The sequence below is a fragment of the Sinocyclocheilus grahami genome, unplaced genomic scaffold (genome assembly GCF_001515645.1).
Source record: "Sinocyclocheilus grahami isolate Dianchi unplaced genomic scaffold, SAMN03320097.WGS_v1.1 scaffold23.1, whole genome shotgun sequence".
Classification (NCBI taxonomy): domain Eukaryota; kingdom Metazoa; phylum Chordata; class Actinopteri; order Cypriniformes; family Cyprinidae; genus Sinocyclocheilus; species Sinocyclocheilus grahami.
Genome location: NW_015505202.1, coordinates 2191985 through 2213877, shown reverse-complemented (window position 1 = coordinate 2213877; position 21893 = coordinate 2191985). Strand labels below are relative to the sequence as shown.

Sequence of the window (21893 nt, the reverse complement as noted above, 5' to 3'; positions counted from 1 at the left end):
GTGTCATTTCTTCAGTGTTGTCACATGAAAAGATATAATAAAATATTTACAAAAATGTGAGGGGTATATATATATGCACACAATAGCTAAAATCCCACAAAGAGTTCAAAGGTCACGCGTCGCAATTGACAATTGTGTGTGCAGGTATATGACAATAGACAGTTGTTGTGGTTTTTTTTATTTTATTTTTTTTTATGTACAGGTACTGTATATTATGTGCAAATTTGAGGTGTAGGCTGAGTATGAGTGTTAGATAAATAAGTGTATGAGTGAATAAATAATGTGTGTAACACTAATGAGTCACATGACACCGGGGAGAGAAAATGGCTAATTGGGCCCAATTTGGACATTTTCACTTAGGGGTGTACTCACTTTTGTGGCCAGCGGTTTAGACATTAATGGCTGTGTGTTGAGTTATTTTGAGGGGACAGCAAATTTACACTGTTATGCAAGCTGTACACTCACTACTTTACATTGTAGCAAAGTGTCATTTCTTCAGTGTTGTCACATGAAAAGATATAATAAAATATTTACAAAAATGTGAGGGGTGTATATATATATGCACACAATAGCTAAAATCCCACAAAGAGTTCAAAGGTCACGCGTCGTCGTGTCGTGACGTCACGCTGCGCTGCGCTGGAGCGCTGTGATGTAGTTCAGAGGTGGCAGCTGGTTGTTGATATCGGTGTTAGCCCAATAAAACTATATAAAAGTAAAGAGCAAGGTCCCAGTCCTTTCTAAACAAGGTGATTTTGCATTACAGACGCAGTATACGCTTTAAGTGTAACTGCCTTGTTTGAGGAAAGGTAAGTCCTGACAGAAAAAGTGAACTTTGATCATAATAACAGGACAAACTTTTGTGGCTAGGCTACTAGCTAACACGCTAGCCACATACATAAATAAACATTCACCCCGACACCAAACAGCATCATTCACCTCTTACAAGAGGGGTTATTTACACACACAAAAAAGAAAACTACAAAAGCTGACTGTAGACATGATTTCAGGACGTTTGCGGATTTTGTTTTAGTTGTTTAGCAGATGTTGTGCTAGCTAGTGCTGATAACCTGTCAACTTACAATAAATGATTTGCACGTTTATTAGCTTAATGACATAAAACGACATATAATAGGTTAGAAAGGCACTTTAATAGGCATGTATGTTTAAAAGCATTTTTTTGGCACACGACCAATCTTCTTGTTTTGCTGGCATATTGAAGTTAGCCCAATAAAACTATATAAAAGTAAAGAGCAAGGTCCCAGTCCTTTCTAAACAAGGTGATTTTGCATTACAGACGCAGTATACGCTTTAAGTGTAACTGCCTTGTTTGAGGAAAGGTAAGTCCTGACAGAAAAAGTGAACTTTGATCATAATAACAGGACAAACTTTTGTGGCTAGGCTACTAGCTAACACGCTAGCCACATACATAAATAAACATTCACCCCGACACCAAACAGCATCATTCACCTCTTACAAGAGGGGTTATTTACACACAAAAAAAGAAAACTACAAAAGCTGACTGTAGACATGATTTCAGGACGTTTGCGGATTTTGTTTTAGTTGTTTAGCAGATGTTGTGCTAGCTAGTGCTGATAACCTGTCAACTTACAATAAATGATTTGTACGTTTATTAGCTTAATGACATAAAACGACATATAATAGGTTAGAAAGGCACTTTAATAGGCATGTATGTTTAAAAGCATTTTTTTGGCACACGACCAATCTTCTTGTTTTGCTGGCATATTGAAGAGATTGCTGCTCCTGTTAGCCTGCGACCATTTAGTCTCATCTAGCACTTACAATGTTTAGTCACAGTTTTACAGTTGTTGTTTGAGTGTGTGTGTGTCTGAATGATTGTCCTTTCAATGCTTTCATGAAGCAAGAATAGTAGATGAGTAGTCATGTTTACTAAGGCTGAAGCATATAAAAATCTCCCTGTGATTATAGTCCTCATGATGCTGTCTGGAATGATAAGGATGAGCTAATCTAATATCTAGTTTGAAGTCAGTAAAGACACGACTAATGATTTACCAAAGTCAGTCAGCCAGGCCATGACAGAAGAATTATCCACAAACCATAGATACATGTAGTGTTTTTGTAGGGTGACCATACGTGCCATTTTCCCAGGACGTGTCCTGGCCAGGATTTCTATATTGCCTAAAATATCTAGGTTTTGGCTTTGTTTGCGTGTGCAGACCGATCGGTGTATGACATCAAAATCCCTCGAGAGCATTTTGAAAGCTTAAGGAACCGTCTGTATGGTATTTTGGTGTCATACACTGATCGGTCTGCACACGCAAACAAAGCCAAAATCTAGATATTTTAGGCAATATAGAAATCCTGGCCAGGGCGCGTCCTGGGAAAATGGCACGTATGGTCACCCTAGTTTTTGTGTGTGTGTGGATCTGAAGCTGCTGTAGTAAGGGAATTTCCCCGGTGTGGGATTTATAAAGTCCATCAAATCAAATCTAATCAAAATATATTTGAAAATATATTCAGACCTGTTATTGACCATTGCAGAAAATACAATTTTGTTCAAAAAGAAACAATTTGGTCATACTTTTAACAGGACAGCTTCTTATGTTGATGTTATATATATATAGACATTTAATATATTTTCTTCCATTTACTCTGCAATTTAAAGTTGTTGTTTCTTTTTGCGCATTTGTAAATGGTCTTTTGTATTTTGTTACCTTTTTGTTTGTGGTTTAATGACAATAAAGTGATTTGATTTAAATCAGCACCTTCCTGATTGTGATGGTTTTTTTTCAGGTAAAAAGAGGGAACAAGCAACTATTATTTCATGAAAATATTCCCTGGGGAGTGTTTTTTTGGTTTTGATGCCGTGAACCTGGAAAAATGCCCGCAGCCACTGTGGATCATAGTCAAAGAATATGTGAGGTTTGGGCCAGCAACCTGGATGAGGAGATGAAGAGGATCCGACAGGTGACCCGAAAATTCAGCTACATTGCAATGGTGAGTTTGAACTCTTAATGCTTTATTCAAATCAATCCAGTTTCATTTTTCAAATGTGATCTAGAACTGACTATCATTTTGTAATTTGTAATCAAGTTGTAATCCATATGTTCAGACAGTGCAGTTAATATCCGGTAGGTCTATGTCACTTGCCATAGTAATGATTTAAGTGTCAACCTGTTGGCAAGAGACATAAAAGAACAGCTGTCATTGTGGAAAGAGAGGACAGGAAAAACGGGAGAATTTCAATCATGAGACACATCAGACAACAACAAAAAAGTCAGTCAAAGGCATTACAGCAAATCATATTGAGTCAAAAATTGCTTGTTCGTTGTGTAGCTTTAATACACAATAACGTGAGCAAAATGAGTGAATTTTGACAGCTGTAGACGCTACTACTCTTTGTGAATGACATTAGTCACATTGCATCCTGAATGAAAAAAAAATAAACCAATTTGAAATCCAGTCTGACTGTTCCAGATTTGTTACTGTAAAAAAAATTCAATCTACATTTTTGATAATTGAAATAAAATATAGATAGATGTAAAAAAGTCTCTGGCAGCGAACTAGTAGTGCTGTCAAAATTAGCGCGTTAACGCAGGCGATTTAATTTTTTTTCAGTTTAACGCGTTAAAAAGATTTAATGCAATTAACACAGGGGCGGAGCTAGGTTTGGCCACCCCACTCACAACTGCTATTTCTGTTTCTTTTTTCTTTACAAGAATTGCGTTTATTTAGATGCAGAGACTACCACATCAAATGGGAGACTTTTCAGAAGCGCTCTACAGCTTCACCTCAGCGCCAGGCGCTAGTCAAACAAACACAAAATAAAAGGCACAGGTGACGAGAGAGCTTCAGTAGAACAACAGTGAACCATGGTCAGACGAGATGCTGTCAGGCCATGTGTAAATAAAAACAAATTTTCCTGTCCTATCCGCCGTTATACTGTCATGAAGTTATCAAAAAGGCGATTAAAGCTGCCTTAAAACTGTGCTTGCATGTAAGTATTTGTAATATATGAATCACATTTAATAACATGTCTCTGAAATGCAGTGGTTTTCAAAACTGTCCTGGGGCAGCCCTCATCTAACACACCCGATTCAACTCGTCAGCTCATTTGTAGAGACTTTAAGACCTGAAGTGGGTCAGAAAAGGTAAAGAGTTGTGAGAAAATATGATGTGTGTCAGAGCCGCATCATGTTCAGCAGCAACAGCTCTTAAAGTAAAAGCAGCCAAAAAAAAAACAAATAACCAAGCTGCTGTGATGTCTTGTAATCAAAGACAAAAGAGGAAATCAATAACTTTTGTAGTTTTAACTGATTCATCTATATTTAATTTAGAATTTAGTGTTTGATAACTTTATCAATTTCTGTATATTTAATTTTCTACTTGAAGGGTACAGGTAGCTAAATATGACATTTATTATAATGGGTTTATGTGAAAAGTGTTTTAAGTTCACTTAAATTAGAAGTCTAATAAATGTTAAAATTGATAGGTCTCAATTATATTGTAATGTTGAATGGCAAAAGTCAATAGTTAAATATTAGGGGAAAAAACGAATTCCTAGAGACATCAGTAGTACTGGTATCAGTGATACTCGCCTTCAGTAAAGATAAAAAAGATGTCATTAAACAAATATTAAAAATATAGTGTCTTTGTTTCTATGCTCATTTGAAGATTGAATGTGAAATTATTGCAATATAAAAGTATATTTAAAAACTTGAATGTTAGGTGGGATTCATCAGGATTAATTTCAGAAAAATATTAAATAATTTTTTTTTAATTGATTGACAGCACTAATTTTAAACTAATAAAAAGGGCAGAAGCACATAACAAAATTGCTCTTTATTTAAAGAGATTTTTAGTCTGATAGGCCAAAAATCAGATATTTTCTGCCTGTCTAAACAAATCCCTTTTTTTGATACTGTGCTATAAATATACAAATAACCATAACAACCATAATGCATTTCGCTGAATTTGTAGGACACAGAGTTTCCAGGTGTAGTTGCAAGACCAATCGGTGAATTTAGAAGCAATGCTGATTACCAGTACCAGCTGCTGCGGTGTAATGTTGACTTGTTAAAGATCATCCAGCTTGGCCTTACATTTATGAACGAACAGGGTGAATACCCTCCAGGGACGTCAACATGGCAGTTCAACTTCAAATTTAACCTCACGTAAGCATTGCACTTTGTAATTTAAGAGGTATGACGCATATTTGAAACAACAACGCATCAATCCATGATCACACTTTTATGTACATAAGTCCATGTTGAAGATGACTTTTCTTGTCTTCAGGTGTATCCATAGCCATCATGTGATTCTTAATGAAAGCTGGACATTACACCAGCGGTACTGTCTTTTGCAGGGAAGACATGTATGCACAGGATTCCATTGAGTTGCTCACTTCGTCAGGTATCCAGTTTAAGAAGCATGAGGAGGAGGGGATTGAGACTCTGTACTTTGCTGAGCTGCTTATGACCTCAGGTGTGGTGCTTTGTGAGGGGGTCAAGTGGCTCTCATTCCATAGGTAATCTCGCAGTAATATTCACATAGTGAAATGAATACAGTGTTTCAGTGGTTTCCACAACTCCATTAAAAATGGAAGATTCTTCACAGCTTGAGAAAATGTACAGTACTGTTTAAAAATGTGTTTCTCTTTTGTGGTTTATTATAGTACATGTCTAAAACTGTTGTTCAATGAATTATACTATTTTCAAGCTAATTTTTGTCTCTCTTTTTTTCCCCCCCAAACAGTGGCTATGACTTTGGATACTTGATAAAAAATTTGTCGAACTCGAAATTGCCAGAGGAAGAGGTTGACTTCTTCGAGATTCTTCGTTTATTTTTTCCCATCATTTATGATGTGAAATACCTCATGAAGAGCTGTAAGAACTTGAAGGTATTTTAGCATTTGGAAATGTGCATGAAGATATTGTCATTAGAAATACAGACTTTACAAAGTGAGTCCATTGAACAACAGAAAAAAACTCAAAAAATATTCAGAATTGATCAGTGTGATTTTAGTATTATATATGGTTTTACACTATAAATATTTTTGTATTTTTAGTTTGTAATTTTATTAATTTTTATATTTCGATTTAGCTTTAGTTTAAATAGACTAGTCTGAGGAACAAAAAACAAACAATGAATCACATGAAAAATTATTATTTTGAATTAGCTGTTATTTTTTATTTTCATTTTATTTTAATAAATTATTCGCTTTTGTAGTTTTCATTAGTTTAAAATATTTATATTTAGCTTTATTTTGACCTCCGTTCTAGTTTAAGTAGTACTTCAACAAACTTATTTCATTTCATCGCCAAGGCAACATTTGTTGTTTTCATGTTTTTTGGGGGGGTTTTTTTCTTTTTCAAATTTTATTTGATTTCAGCTTTATGTCGGCTACTGAAAACTATTTTAATAGTTTTAGTTAAAAGATAACAACACTTGCTGATACGTATCCTTACAAACCCACGTATTTGAATTATATCAGGGGTCACTTTAATTTGTAGCAGTCTGTGTGAATAGAAGGAAGCTGTGCCTGATTTCTGTCATGTGATGTGCAGGGTGGTCTGCAGGAGGTGGCAGAGCAGCTTGAGCTGGAGAGAATTGGACCTCAGCATCAGGCAGGCTCTGACTCACTCCTCACAGGAATGGCTTTTTTCAAGATGAGAGAGGTGTGCCTTCAGCTGGAAAAAAACATCAAAGTGCTATGCATATTAAAAATCACAAAAAATCTTTTAAAGTTGCAACATTGGTACTGACTGTAACATCGTTGTCATTGCAGATGTTTTTTGAGGATCACATTGATGATGCGAAGTATTGTGGTCACTTGTATGGACTGGGTTCAGGCTCATCCTATGTCCAGAACGGCACCGGAAACGCTTACGAGGAGGAGGCAAACAAGCAGCAGTCATGACACAACAAGAATCCCTCACCATAAACAACCTCATATACAGGGCTCAAAACATGGGTTTTTAGTTGTTTTGTTTTTCATGAAGGATTTGATAAGATTTTGCACTTTAAAGCTCTCATCCGACAGAACTTCTTCCCTTTGTTGCCTTCTCTGGGTTAAATCTTTTCACACAATGTTCATCTTTTATGGTTAAAGAAGGGAAACCATTTGGTGTTTTAGTTTACCCCCCACAGCTCAGCCTTAATATTAAGCTACTTTTTATGTTCTTTTTTTATCGTTAATTTATTGCATTCATTTCTTCTCGTGTACGGTTGCATAGTTCGACTAATTTGGAGAAACCGAGTGCACCAGTCACCTATGTGAACTGTCATTCCCTGATCACAGTACTGATTTCTCACACTTTGCAATAGCTGTAGACAGATGGAGGATCTCACAGACACACAGGTCAATACAGGCACTTAATTGTAAAGCAAAGCCTCGCACTGATTTTACCCTTTTATGTTGGGTTAGCACAGATTTTACCACACAAGTAAATTAAGAGTGATGATGTAACTGCCACTATTTAAGTGAACTGAGGTCACCTCGTACTTCTGGATCAAGATTGTCTTTCCATTTTCATTTTTAAAAGAGATTTAAAGGTTTTGTAGTATTTTAGTATCAAAGACGATCAAAGCCTTTTATTCATTTAAGAAATAATGCCTCTTAAAAGAAATCTTAGCCAACTCAAGTGCTCAGTATCAGTGGAATTAGTTTTACTTGTAGTGTGCTGGTTTTTGAATGGTGCACAATTTGTGCTGTTTGGGATTTTCCTTTTTTTTGTATTGTATTGCTTTACAATTCTGTGTCGCCTAGATCTGCTGCATGTACTGAAACATTTTTGAATAAATGCTGTTAACTATGAGCTTTTATAGATATGTGAATTGCATGAATGCAGCTTGTCCTTTTTTTTTCTTCTTTATTTATTTTTTGAATGTCTGATTTGGTGAATGATTTTGGTAGCTCTTAACCTCCCTCCTGTTTGTCCATCATCTTGATGTGTACAGTATCCACACTGGTATTATGCAATATAAAGAGACTGTTTTTAGAGCATTTGGAAATAAAAGCCTGATTTTTCTAACATATCCAAAATCTGTTCAGATTTATGCTGTTAAAGTTTTATTGCACTTTTCTTAAAGAAATAGTTCACCCCAAAAAACTAAACTTACAAATGGACCCTCAGGCCATCCAAGCTGTAGATGTGTTTGTTTCTTCATCGTAACAGGTTTGAAGAAATTTAGCGTCACCAATAGATAATCTGCAGTGAATGGGTGTCGTCAAAGTCCAAAAACCACTATAAACCACAAGTAATTAATATAACTCCAGTCCATCAATTAAGGTCTCAGCTGTGTGCTTGCAATAAATCCGTCCTTAAGACATTTTTACCATCTGAACTGGCTAAAATACATGTTACGCCAAATCAGTTCCAATGAAGAAACAAACTCATCCTACATCTTGGATGGCCTGAGGATGAATACATTTTCAGCAAATTTTCATTTTTAGGTGAAATATTCCTTTAATGGACAGATGCTATAGCTGTAACAGTGTTAGACAAACAATACCAGAACAACACTGTAGAACTTAATAAAATATCACTATTTCTCTTACAGTAACACTCATCAAGGCATCTCATTCAATGGTGCTGTCATACAGAGTCTGAATTTATATGAAAACACATCAAGCTACCAACGCAGACAGCCAGCAGAATTTCACATACTCTCAAAGAGAACAAAAGCTGCAACAACAATCTACATACACAAAAGCAAGAACCGGTAGAAAACGTGTATCACAGTTTATTTTTGAATGTGGTGTGTGTGAACCTAATCACAAAATAAACAACAGACAGTTCCATAAAAACTACAAAACGGACAACACACCACAAGTCTTGGCATTTCTGAGGTTTTGTTCCCACAGTCAAAATCCTGTACAAGTACAAGTTACATGCAATAACTGTTGAATCAAACTGAGATAAGAAATATGGTAGTAATTACATTATTAGAGCCCTTAGATAAATCAGATGTGTTTAGTGATACTAAACCACATCTTTCGTGAGTTTTGCATTAATTGTGCAAACGGTTATGAAACGTATGCTTAAAATAATCTAATATACTGACATTTAATAGTGAAATATTCTCTGCAGCTGTAGTATAACAATGTATATGGAGTTAACAATACATTATCCTTGCATACTTGATTCGACAGAACCATCAAGAAAACAAGGACTAAGACGATTTAAAAACTGAAATAATGTGCAGCTTTAAGCACTTTTCTAAGTGCATATATAGTATTTTTGTCTTCCCTGTGCTTGTCAGGTTAAACAGTGTTTTTGTCTGAATATCCAGCCCTAAAAATGGCCTAAAATATTTGCTACATCGGTCATTTTGCTTGTGTAAGACCTTTGCATAATTCATGACAGCTGGAATCCAGACTTAAGAGTGATGGACAAGATCCTCATTGACACTCTGTCAAATAAAACAGATTATAGTCATGATGTGCAAATGCATCTGTATAGTAATGAATAAAATAAGGGATGCTGCTGCATTTCAACAATGCAGGATCAAAAAACAGGTAAAATGTGTTCTAGTGTAGTGCAAAAGCACTTGGGCTTTTCAGTGTTCACATTTCAAACATGAAACACGACTACGTAACACCATCACACAGCATGCATAAATACTTCACGTTTCGCAGACTAACAAAAACGCCACCTTCTTCAGCACTGCCTACACCACGCAAGCTATATTCAAGGCATTTACCTTACAAACTTCTACATTTTTAAAAATGCAGGTCTTGCAGGAATGTTTTCAAATGTTCAGCCACAATTGTGGGCTTTTTTAGGCACATTAAGATAGCTATACAGTTTGCAAGGAACGACAAGAGACTCAGTGGCCCCTCACGTATGTACAGTACACACCATAATCCTGCACTGTCAGCTCTTGTGAAGAATCACAGGTAGAGAGTAGATGGGCGATGCAAGTCTGTGCAAGAGCAGCGGAGACATCCTTTCTGTTCCACTGACAACAGACATCACTAGCACAAAACTCCTAGAGAAAGAAAGTCGGCTCATTTAGAATAAGCCATTAAAACATTCAGGGATTCCAAGATAAGAATTTGGGTGAGATTATATTATTATATTATATTGTATTATTAAATGACAGTATATGTGGTAGGTACACTACCATTCAAAAGGATCAGTTACATAAAAAAAATAATAATAATTAATGCTTCTATTCAGCAGGGATGCATACAATTATTTAAAAGTGATGAAGACATTTTTAAATGTTACAAAAATATTCCTATTTCTGATAAATGCTGATCTTTTGAACATTCTATTCTTCAAAGAATCCAGTAAAAAAAAAAGTATCACCGTTTCACCGTTTCCACACAAAAAATATTAAGCAACATTTATAATAAAAAATGTTTCTAGAGCACAAACTCAGCATATTAGAATGATTTCTGAAGGTTCATGTGACACTGAAGACTGAAGTAATGATGCTGAAAATTCAGCTTTGCATCACTAAAATAAATTACATTTTAAAATATATTAAAACAGAATACAGCTATTCTAAATTGTAATATTATTTCACAATATTACTGTTTTTTCTGTATTTTTTATCAAATCAATGAAGCCTTGGAGAGCTTTAGATACTTTTTTCAAAAACATTAAAACATCTTACTGACCCCCCAATGGTAGTGTACGTTACAATACTGTAATTTTAAAACACTTCAAAGTTTTATTATCTGAAAATAAGTGGTATGTTATAGCAATGTATACACACAAAAGTAACAAACCAGTTTCATTAGCACGCTCCTAAGTTTCCTTCTCAATAGTCAAGGCTGGGTTGCTTGTACCTGTTAGAAAAATACAGATTGAGCACCATGTTGTTTGACCACATTGTAATATTACCTCACACATTCATAGCTGCACATTTACCTCATATCTACAAGTCACATCTTTGGTCAAGGCACACAAAACACTCAAATTAGCAGTGTTTTGTAATGATCTCAGATGTGGCGTAACTGTGGTCTCACCTCGCGTGTCTCTGTCTTCACTTCCCTCTGACTGTCCGTTGCTCAGCAGTCGGCTCTGAGACTCTCTCAGAGGTTTAGGTGGAAACTGATGGGATTCTCCAGCACTAGGAAAAAAAAGGAAAGGGCATGAATGAAAGGCTCTGCATATCATCAATACAGTATCCCACAATGTGATGTGCATTTCTAGTGTAACAGTGGAACCAGAAGTAATATCTCTTGCACATTTCTTTCTTGACTCATTAATTGGACAGTAAAATGCTAGGATATTTTCATGATTATATTTTTGTATATTTTCATATCGTTATACGATATTTGTAATGTTTTTGTGATACAACTCCGTTTCCTAAACGAATCATTCATTCTGAGCCATGAACCTTTTGATTGAAGGGTTGTGTCCAGAAGGTGAGGAGGGTTGTTCAGGGTCTGCGTTCACTAGACATGTGGGGAATAAACAGCCGTCGCCCAGACTGCAGAAACACAATATGATACAATGTGAGGGAATGAGATCACCGAACACTCACACTGACTTTTTTTAATGCTACTGAACAATAACTGATACCTTGAAAAAATCGGCAGCAGCCAGTATTTCTTTTCATCTCCAAACACTTGCCGAAAGTTCTTGCTTGTTCCTAAACTGAAGGCATTCTTGTCTGGTCCGTGCTGGAATGCAGGAGCTCTGAAAGCCTCTAACAAGAGAAACATTTAAACCACATAAATACATAAAAATGTTTCATATATAATCCTACTAACATGATTTCAGATTTTCTCTTAACTTTTAAACCTTGTAATACAATGCAATTCAATGCAATACATTGATGATTGAGAGATGTACAAATAAATGTTCCTCAAAAACCTAAAGTATCATATGTGATACTCACAGTTTAGCATCATTTTTCAAAAAATTACACTAAAAGCCCTTTTACTTGCTAAAAGAGTATAAACTATTAATTAGGCGACATGATAGATTGTGTACAACAGGTTGTTCAGCAAAGCTTTGATCATGTTAATCATTTAGAAGCCTTAGAAATTCACATATCAAATATGATACAGTAGGCTTTACAGGGTTACGATTAGAATATGTCTGTTGCTGAGATGAATTTCCAACATTTTCAACCGTAATGCATCTTGACACACTTGCTTTTGCCAGAAGACTGGGCATGTTGTCACAGATACATGTTCTCTTGAGGATCTGCCACAAAGGGCAGCCTGCAAAAAGACATAAACACCACCTGCCCCAGATCTGAGTCACTGGATGTATATGAGACATATTTGATCAGGCAGTGCGGACAGATGATAACAGAAAGCAAAATACACACTATTGATGAGCCCGTGTTTACTACTGAAATCCAAGGGTAATTAAAGCACAGCCCACTCACCCAAGGTGGATCTGTTCTTGCAGACAAGCCAGCAGTGATAAGCAAACAAAAACGCTAGGCTCACTGAGAACATGGAGGCAGCGAAAAACAGGAACATGATGTGAAACTTGGCTTGGGTATCAGGCAGACCATTCTGTGTAAAACATGGGAAAGACTCTTCATACACCACAAACAGACATGGACTGAAATAAACGAACAGCCTAGGCCTAATTTAAGCTATTACCTGCAATATTATCTAGTTGTATATATGTCTGGAATACTCAATTCACATCACAAAGGTTGAAAAAATTAAACTGAAAAAATGGGAACAAGCTAAAGTGGGATACATGGTCCCTACAGACTGTTCATGCCAGACTACAAAAACATTTTGTCTAGGTTTGCTTGTCTACTGGGTCTAACAGAAATTGTAAAAGCTAAGGTGTTATGCTAAGGGAAACGATCAAAACTACTGGAACTAGAGGAATAAGTTGGTCAATCAAAGCACATCGATAATGTCAGTGATTGACTCAGTCCTACCAAATATTGGATTAGACGATCATGTGTTTTACCATCAACCTTTCAAAATAAAAACACACTTTTTATTGCTCCAGCTTGTGTTCTATTAAATTACAAACAGCCTATCTGCACATTCAAATGATTTCGGTTTCCTAATATAAGCCTAAGAAATTAATAATTCATACTTACAGTCCAGAACTGAATGAAATACTGGAAGTCTGTGGCAGTGACGAAGAGGCAATACAACAAAGAATATGCTAGGAACAGCATGAAAAACTTGTAGTTGGCAAAGCCCACGCAATTGTTTACCCTGTCAAAGAAGATTTAAAAAACACCTATTATCCTCAATAAAATTGGATATTAATATCTATTTTGATTGCAAAATACTGCTCAATATACAATATATTTTCCCTATACAAGGGAAAATGTGTAGTTGTTACCTTAAGATATTTCTACCCTTCTTGACCCCACTTTTGTCTGTGAAATGCTCTGTAGTTCAGCACATTTAAATAATATTTTTGATTTGAATAAAACGTTTTTATAGTATTGCCTACTTACTAGCTACACAATGTAACTTTTGGCCCTCTAAAATGTATAAAACGTACTATTTTTAATTTGTTTATGTGATGTGTACAGAAACATACAATCTTTTGAAAACAAAAAAACGTAAGCACGAAGGTTCACCCCTAAACTGTCTAAGCAGATCGTACTAAAACATACTAATAAAATGATTAATTTCATATCAATTCAACAAAATGACTGCTTTTAAAGTGCTATTAAAAGTGTGTTGAAGTAACCCGTTTCCTAAAATCATATTTGAATTGGGGTAAAGCAAAAACACAGTTTGGAGGATGGATTTAAGAGATAGTCACTCATTATTTGCATTTTATTTTTGTGTTTCAAGCAAAAATGTTACATAGTGTAACTTTAAATGACAAAATTAAATCATCTTCATTGAGGAAAAAAAAGGACTGTTTTCTTGGTCTTATAGAAACCCATAAATGTTTGGTGCATGTGTTACTTCTGAGACAAAAATACACTTTTTATTCTTGCTTTGCATTTAATCTACTGAGCCAGTACATACCACGGACAATGGTGATCCATCTTTAAAATGCACCTGTAAAACAGCAGAGGGAGGAGCTGTTAAAATGCAACACAGCAAAAGCTAATAAGTGTTGTGTCTTTAAAAAAAAAAAGAGAAAGACATACATATCACAGGCAGAGCAATGATGACATCGATCAGGCTTCAGCAGCAGACAGCAATCACAGTAGCGGATAGCTGTATCAAGACAGCTTGTTAAAACACAGATCGACAGGATTCACTGAAGACTGAAGACAGATTGAAACAAATGTAACTGTCTGTGACCATTATTTGTTACTGAACCTAAATCTGGGCTGAATGCACTGTTACAAACTTGGCCTTCTAACAGCAGCACAATTAGGACGTACTAAACTAAAAAAAAAAAAAAAAAGTGCCCACCTCCAGACATTGTGCGTGTGTAAATGGGCAAATCCTTAGCAATTCTCCTCAAGATCTCCTGTTGAGATTCTCTCCGATCTTCACGCTCTAATAGCTCTTTGTCAGAATGTGACAGGTGGAACTGAAAGGAACAGACGAAAACCAAAACATTTTGATATTTCCTGTGTGACAAGCAGCACGCTCTGCACTCAGAGATGTAAGAGGAGTACGACTGATTGCCAGTTTGAGCCATATGTGGTTTCTCCATTACAGTTTGTTTCTCATTCTCTCGGCTTGAAATAAAATAGAGTTGCAATAGTTACACCAACAATCGCATAAAATTTACAACCCAACAATGCTGTTTTTTCACTATGCATAACTTCAGGCTTCAGTTGTCTGCTATTCATTCTCCATAATGTTTACTATGACATGAGTATCTATTAATACATAACTTATTTCCATAATCAAATATACTCACCTCTTTGAGCGGGTTCATAGATTTTGTGAAGATGGTTTGCCAGTATGACCACACGAACATGATGAAAAGCACATGATATACCAGGAGGTAAACTACTGTGAGAAAAAGACAACAAATATTGAAAGGTGAAATGATAAGTTTGATCATTTTAATAACTTTTATATTAAATCATTAAAGCATCACTATTATTTTTTTTTTTATCATTGCTCAAGAATATAGCGAAGGATTATTAAACTTATTAAACTTTGGTGTGTAACTCATCCTGCACTGTTTGTGCTAAATAACAATAAATACATAATAAAAATGCATCAAATCATGTGGTTGTTTGAGGAGATGTTTTCTTTTTGAAAATTCTCTGCAGGCAAATAATAATAAATAAAAAAACATGAAAATATGGGTCAAAATATCCCATAGACATAGAAGATTTTTTTCATGTTTTTGAAAGAAGCCTCTTATGCTCACCAAAGCAGCATTTATTTGATAAATACAGTAAAAACAGTAATATTGTGAAATATTATTCCAATTTAAAATAACGACTTTCTATGTTAATGATTTAGAATGTAGTTTATTCCTGTGATCTTCAGTGTCACATGATCAATCAGAAATCATTCTAATTATTTATTTTTAAACATTTTTTTAACATTATAAATGTCTTTACGGTCACTTTTGAACAATTTTATGCATCCTTACTGCATAAAAGTTTTTTTTTTTTTTATCTTGCAGACCCCAAACTTTTAAATGGTAGCCTACATTAAAAGACCTGAGTCATATCTAGAGACCTGAATATCACAAACCTTAAAAACTGCATATAAGATCACCTTAGCAACCGCATAGCAACGCCCTGGCATGAGCAAACACCACTTACATGTTCTTCAGAAAATGCAAAAATCATTGTAAGAATTCACAAAGGTATTTCCAACTAAAACATTGTAAGAAAAGGCTTACTTACTTTTCTCTCCCGTGTTTTCAATAGTTTCTGCAGAAGAAAGAGAAAGTTAACTTTGTCTCTTCAAATTTGTTAATGCTGTATGATTTGAATTCTGCACTGGCTATTATTGTATAAGCAGTAGGTCAGAAACTCCTTGTGCATTTCATAGAAGGTCAGCGAGCAGCAGATGGTTCTCAGCACAGTTCTCTGATCACTGTTGCTGGAGCTCACACTGTACGGAGACTCTTGATCAGATGCCCAAATTCTCTAGCTCATAATTGCATCTCTTCAACTGGTGCTCTTTCAGAACTATAATAAGCTATATTGTAGTGACGAGGTTACAAATACTAACCACAACCACACGTGATTATTCGGTCACAATCTACACTCCACCTTTCAAAAGGCACTAATATGTACACTTTAGGTAATATGCACTTTTAAATTACTAAAATGTACAGAAACGGTCACCAACAAATTTAACTGAACTTGAGCAGTTCTGCAAAGAAGAAAGGGGAAAATCGTGCAAAGTCTAGATGCGCAAAGTCAGTAGAGACATATCCCAATCAGACTAAAGGCTGTAATTAAAGCAAAAGGTGGTTCAACAAAATGCTGACACAAGGAGGTGATCCTTTTTCCAACTCAGTGATTCTGTTTTTTTATTTGTTTCTGACATGTTGGTGTTATATATTTCACTTGGGTGTTCTAAGTTGCTCTGAGTAAATACAGCTGGATAAAACAAAAAATGTGTCCGTCTTCATTTCAGGCTGCAAAGCAACAAAATGTGATTATTTTAAAGGGGGCTTTTCTATACCCACTGTACCTTTAAGGTGCCATTCAAGAGAAAATAATTAAGGCACAAATATGTACTTTTTAGCTTTTGTATCTTAGGGTATTACCCCAGTGACAGCTTTGTACTTTTTTCTGAGAGTAAGCATATAGTCTCTTCCATAAATATCTAGTTCTTTAAGTTTACTGAAGTTGCAGTGTCCTAAAAGCCTCATTAGATTATCCTCTCATTTAATGATGTTGGGCTGCACTACTCTCTATCCAAAATATGCTCTTTAAAAGATGATAGTGCCTGGCACTAAAGTAAAAAAAAAAAAAAAAAAAAACTGTAGTTGCTCTGAAGCACATCAGAAATGAAATCCCAGAAAGCAGTGCATCTCCAATCAGATATTTTAATTGATATGTGTACCCTAGGGAGCACTCAAGCAGGTTCAGGGAGTACTTAAAAATTGTGATGCATTTGTGGCAATACAAAGATTTTTATGATTTTGTAATAGTACACAAAAAGCACGTAAACAATTACTGCAAGTGTAAGTACACATTATATACTGTAAAAAGGGCCGTTATCATAATACCCCGTCGTAGACCTTAGTCAGGTTAGATGCAATATTTAATTTAACACAGATGAAAATGAGGCTGTGAGGGATAGACTTACAGTCTTCATCAGCTGAACAACATAAATGTTGTTAAACAATAGTACAATCTACTTCTATCCCCTCACAGCCTCATTTTCAATCCTGTCAAAAATGTAATTTCAGCAATTAAACCGTTTCTTTCCCTGAAGGTGTAAGTGTTGCTGTCAAATGTGTTTGTTGCTAAACTCAGTGTGCAGCACAAGTGATTTGACAGCAGAAATAGGTCAAGTAGAGATTGGTGAGGTTGAGTTTGACAGCTTGGCAGTGAGATTAGCTTTGAGACATAAGGATCAGTAGTACGTTCTTAACAACATTTGTCACCTCGGGTTCGGTAAAGTAAAGACTCATTGACCCCTCATTATCATGGCTTGCAAAGATAGATGCAAAGACAGCATTAACAAGTGAACCAATCTTTTAAAAAGACACGGTCTGTTATGGTTTTGGCTATTCACATGCTTGTTGCAATGAACCAACTAGATAATCCTACTGAACCCATGCAAACGTAATAGCCTTCAATTCAAGCTCAAGTTCAGACATTAAAGCATTTATGGTAGGGATGCACCGATATGAACATTTTGGCCGATACCGATAACCGATTATTCTTTATTTTTGAAAGCCGATAACCGATATGTTGGCCGATAAATCTATATCCAAATTGTTATATACTTTTTGAGAGCCTGATTACAAAAAAGGTCTCATCATTAAAAGCCACATCCCAAACACTTCAACATAAGCAGCCTAGTTTGAACGGTGTACGTTTTAAAAATATTTTTACTCTCCCATTACCAAATTTAGTCATAAAAAAGTCTTACAAATAAATAAAATAATGCAGAAATAATGCAAACAAGTCACTGGACATCATTACACGTGTAAAGAATCAAAATGAATGCGCCATAGATCAATAAAACGGAATAGCCTCTGCACGGACAATAATTAAATGATTTTAATTACTAAACCATATTGTTGATGAAAATAATAAGAGAAAAATACAAGTGGTTGTTGTTATTAATAATATATCAATGATTTTGAAAAAGTAACAAATTAATACCACTGTTTTAAATAGCAGCCATTGAGCTGCAGCTCAAGCTGAAGCTGAAGAGCTGAATGAACACGGTAAACTGAAGCGTTTTGCTGGCAGCTTATTTAACTCAAGGAAATGCATCCTGAGATTAATATTAATACAACATAAACATAATATTACAACTTATATATGAAATGACAAATGACGCAGTTATTGCATGCTATAGTCAGAATGTGTGATCCTGTTGTGGATGCGCTCTTCCCATAACAACGCGCTGAAACACAGCAACTAAACCCAAAGAATGCACAACGTTTTATTATAATAATGTTCTCATTAGAATGTTATATACACGACATTCCCAATCATAGTTATTAATGTTGTGCACTGCTGTTTGAGCTGCGTGCGCTGAGCTAAAGACGATCACCGGTAAACTGAAGCGCTCTTTTAACTTAACCAAACGCATTCTATATGAGATAAATCAGATATACATCAAATAAACACAATATTACAACGTACAATTGCACAAAAGGCTGCAAACGAACAGCGCGCATCTGAAGTGTCTCTGAAGGAAATAATGCATTATTTATCGGCTTTAAGATATCGGCCAAATTTTCTTATCAGGCCGATACCGATAACAGAAAAAATTAGCATTTATCGGCCGATACCGATATGGTGGCCGATATATCGTGCATCCCTAATTTATGGTTTTCATTCTGTCATCCTGGAGTCAACTGCTCAATTTGAGTACAAAGCAAGCCTACGGAGACCCACTGTTTGCAGTTCAGCATAAACTGGTATGAACTGCCAGTGGGAACAGCAGTCAGAAGTAAGGCCTGGCCACTGACACTTCAGTCAGTGAAGTCTTTGAGGAACATCACAAAGCTGCTGTTTTATGCATAAATATTTGAACGTCATTTGATTCTATTAAAGGAATTCAAACACACACACCATTAGTCTTCAGTGAAAAACAGGGCATCCTCATGATCATCTACCATTCAAGAGAACAATAAAGCCTCTTCATGCTGTTTTTATGGGACCATGATAGGAGATGTTATCAAAGGAGTGAATGATGTTCTGATGTTAATGTGAACACAAGCCTTTTCTTGTTGCGCACACATAAATAAGCTACAGTCTACACGAATGACACAGTACATCACAAAGTTTGGTGATATTTTTACAGTGGTGAGAGCTCATTTACAGCAACAAAGGACTGGGAGAGAAGAAGTTTTGTACGATGATCTAAATGACGGGAGTAGTTATAGAGTGATGCCAAATTGCTATAAAGTATTGCATATGAGTCAATGACATGATGCTTTTTAGTATGGATCTATTACGTTCATTTGTAATACATTACAAATGAAACTCATGAAAATGTTGAATACATCTTTTCTATGAACACATCGCTGTTACTGAATCATTTGTAGTATTATTAATATTTGTGAGACTTAAAATAATAAACGTCTAAGTGGTGTTAACTGTCCTGAGATTGCAACAAAAACTCACACATATATATATATATATATACACATACATACTTTAACCTTTTATGAAAATGTACTTTTATTCAAAGCTAAGAAAACATCTTATTCGTGACACATCCTCATTAGTCACTGACCCATATATGTTTTTCAGATTTGTAATTAATATACATTGACATGCATAATATTATAATATTAGGGGTTCTTATACAGACAGATTCAGAAACACACGCACATATAAAGAGAGAGGTTAAATTAATTAATCTCATAATCATGACCCACTCTTAATCAATGTGTTTATAATCAAACAGACCCCATCAATAGCAGAGATATTGCTCTAGTAAGAGAAGCAGACATATGCGTAACACATGCTCGAGGCCAGGTGTTATTTATTAATTCTCTCTCCGTTTCACTCCAACTTCATTCAGAGCTGCTTCCAGTCTTACCTATGCAGAGCTGCGCTACATACGCGTAGTAGGACCATGCCACGATCAGACTGATGAACAGCACCGGGATCCAGTATAAAACTCTCCAGCAGTCAACGCTACGCGAGCCCGACGGCGCCATCTTTCTATCTGAGGACCAAAAGTGGCCAAAACGACAAGTTCAGCCTCACCGAGTCCTGCTCCTAAAACATCATATCTTCTTCCGCGTGCAGCTGCGGTTCGTCTGCTCCTCCATCCTCCGGTTCTCCGGTCGCTCTTGCTTGTAGTGTAGCACATCGGTACCGCCCCTTTCTACAAACTTGCATGACGCTCACGCGATGCGATGCGATGGCTGCGTTACTACACTAAATCATTCACTGGAAAAAAGTATGGTCAATAACAAATAAGTTTTTTATTAATAATAAAATTAGAGAGGTATCCTATAAAATTTTACACAAAATTTACCCTGTCAAGGAGTTGCTTGAACGTTTTAATTTGAATATTGAAAACTTATGTGAATTTTGTAGCAATGCCAAAGAATCTGTGACTCATCTTTTTTTTTATTGTATATATTCAAAAATGTTTTGGTTGGATGTTTCTAATTTCATTTCTAGGTTGTTTGGAACATATATACAAGTTAATCTGATGTCGTTTTATTTTTTGTACAGGACAATGTTGATTCCATGATATGCTTTCTTACACAACTTTTTATTTTATTTGGAAAATATCACAAAAAATGGTCTAAAGCTAAGCCAAATTTTGAACATTTTATAAAAGAGATTAAACAATATGGTACCACATTAAACAAAATTAAGAACAAAAAAGCTAGAAAGACCTATGAAGCTTTTTGTTACTTTAAATTGTTGTAATTTTACCCCTGGCTTGAATTGTTTCACATTACATATTATGATTATTTATTTGTTTTTGTACTTGCTGCGAGTTGTATATGTTTGTACAAATCTTTGTATAATTTTTGCATAAATAAAAAAAAAAAAAAAAAAAAAAGTTACTACACTAAAGTCCGATTCTACCGTTTTGTATCATCACCATAGGTTGGTCTGCTATGATTTAACAAATATGCTCTATGTCTAATATATTTAAATGTTAAATCTGATTAAATATGTCACACCAGTGCAACGTTCAATAACACTTTAAATTGTTACATTAATTAAATAATATAGCGATAAAATATTTGTGATACATATTAAGTAGTTCATTCGTTGCTGATAAAAACAGCTAGCGTAAACAAGTCAAAATTGGTTTACTGGTTTTAGACGGTCTTCCAGTCTGGATTTAGAGAGATTTGTGCACTTCTCATTGGTTAGTCCAGAAGATGAGCATGCCAACCATCCAAACCAGCTGAAAGCCTGCTTGGCCAAGCTGTGAAACCAGCTAAAATCAGCTTAGACTGGTATAACTGTCTGAGGAACCCCGGAATCTTTTAATGGCTATACATCGTGTTTGACTAAATAAAAATATTAGACAGCAGAGAATACTGCTTTTTTTTCAAGATTTTTATTTACTTGGTGGCTTTTTTATAATTCAAATTTGGCTAGGTGGTTAATAACACGTTTCTCTGTGGTGTGACAAACTCAGAACACATTTAATATTGCTTTTCTCAGACTTTAACACTGGTCTAACATGAAACGTTCATTGTAAACTTAAAAAAAAAAAGTTTTTAAAAAATCGTTTATGTCTTCTGACACAAGCAAGCACAGACCATAAGGAATGACACAAAATATTCTTTTGATGGTGGCTTTTAATTTATTCAAACCTTTTAGTTTAAGCAAACTGAATACTAAAGCCCAGCTGAAAGCCTGCTTGGCCAAGCTGTGAAACCAGCTAAAATCAG

At 35.4% G+C, this 21893-nt stretch overlaps 2 protein-coding genes across 6 annotated transcripts; one reads left to right on the top strand and one right to left on the bottom strand.

Annotated features, from left to right (window-relative positions):
* Positions 1 to 731: 731 nt before the first annotated feature.
* cnot7 (CCR4-NOT transcription complex, subunit 7) lies at positions 732 to 7023 on the top strand. Of its 4 annotated transcripts, none has more exons than XM_016245446.1 (7): positions 732 to 746; positions 2773 to 2976; positions 4960 to 5153; positions 5345 to 5506; positions 5734 to 5878; positions 6546 to 6656; positions 6767 to 7023. In XM_016245446.1, the coding sequence occupies exons 2-7, from the start codon at positions 2860 to 2862 to the stop codon at positions 6896 to 6898; spliced, it is 861 nt and encodes a 286-aa protein (XP_016100932.1). In that variant the 5' UTR covers positions 732 to 746; positions 2773 to 2859; the 3' UTR covers positions 6899 to 7023. The 4 variants fall into 4 exon arrangements, with proteins under 4 accessions (XP_016100932.1, XP_016100929.1, XP_016100922.1 ...); XM_016245443.1 differs by lacking the exon at positions 732 to 746 and adding an exon at positions 793 to 806; XM_016245436.1 differs by lacking the exon at positions 732 to 746 and adding an exon at positions 1228 to 1337.
* Positions 7024 to 8521: 1498 nt separating this feature from the next.
* On the bottom strand, positions 8522 to 20356 carry LOC107561071 (palmitoyltransferase ZDHHC2-like). 2 transcript variants are annotated; one of them, XM_016245418.1, is made up of 14 exons: positions 20063 to 20356; positions 15718 to 15744; positions 14769 to 14863; positions 14312 to 14432; positions 14041 to 14110; positions 13916 to 13948; positions 13021 to 13141; positions 12853 to 12891; positions 12337 to 12469; positions 11520 to 11646; positions 11335 to 11427; positions 10961 to 11064; positions 10721 to 10780; positions 8522 to 9972 (listed from the first exon to the last, which is right to left on the bottom strand). In XM_016245418.1, the coding sequence occupies exons 1-13, from the start codon at positions 20181 to 20183 to the stop codon at positions 10740 to 10742; spliced, it is 1125 nt and encodes a 374-aa protein (XP_016100904.1). In that variant the 5' UTR covers positions 20184 to 20356; the 3' UTR covers positions 8522 to 9972; positions 10721 to 10739. The 2 variants fall into 2 exon arrangements, with proteins under 2 accessions (XP_016100904.1, XP_016100909.1); XM_016245423.1 differs by lacking the exon at positions 12853 to 12891.
* Positions 20357 to 21893: the final 1537 nt, after the last annotated feature.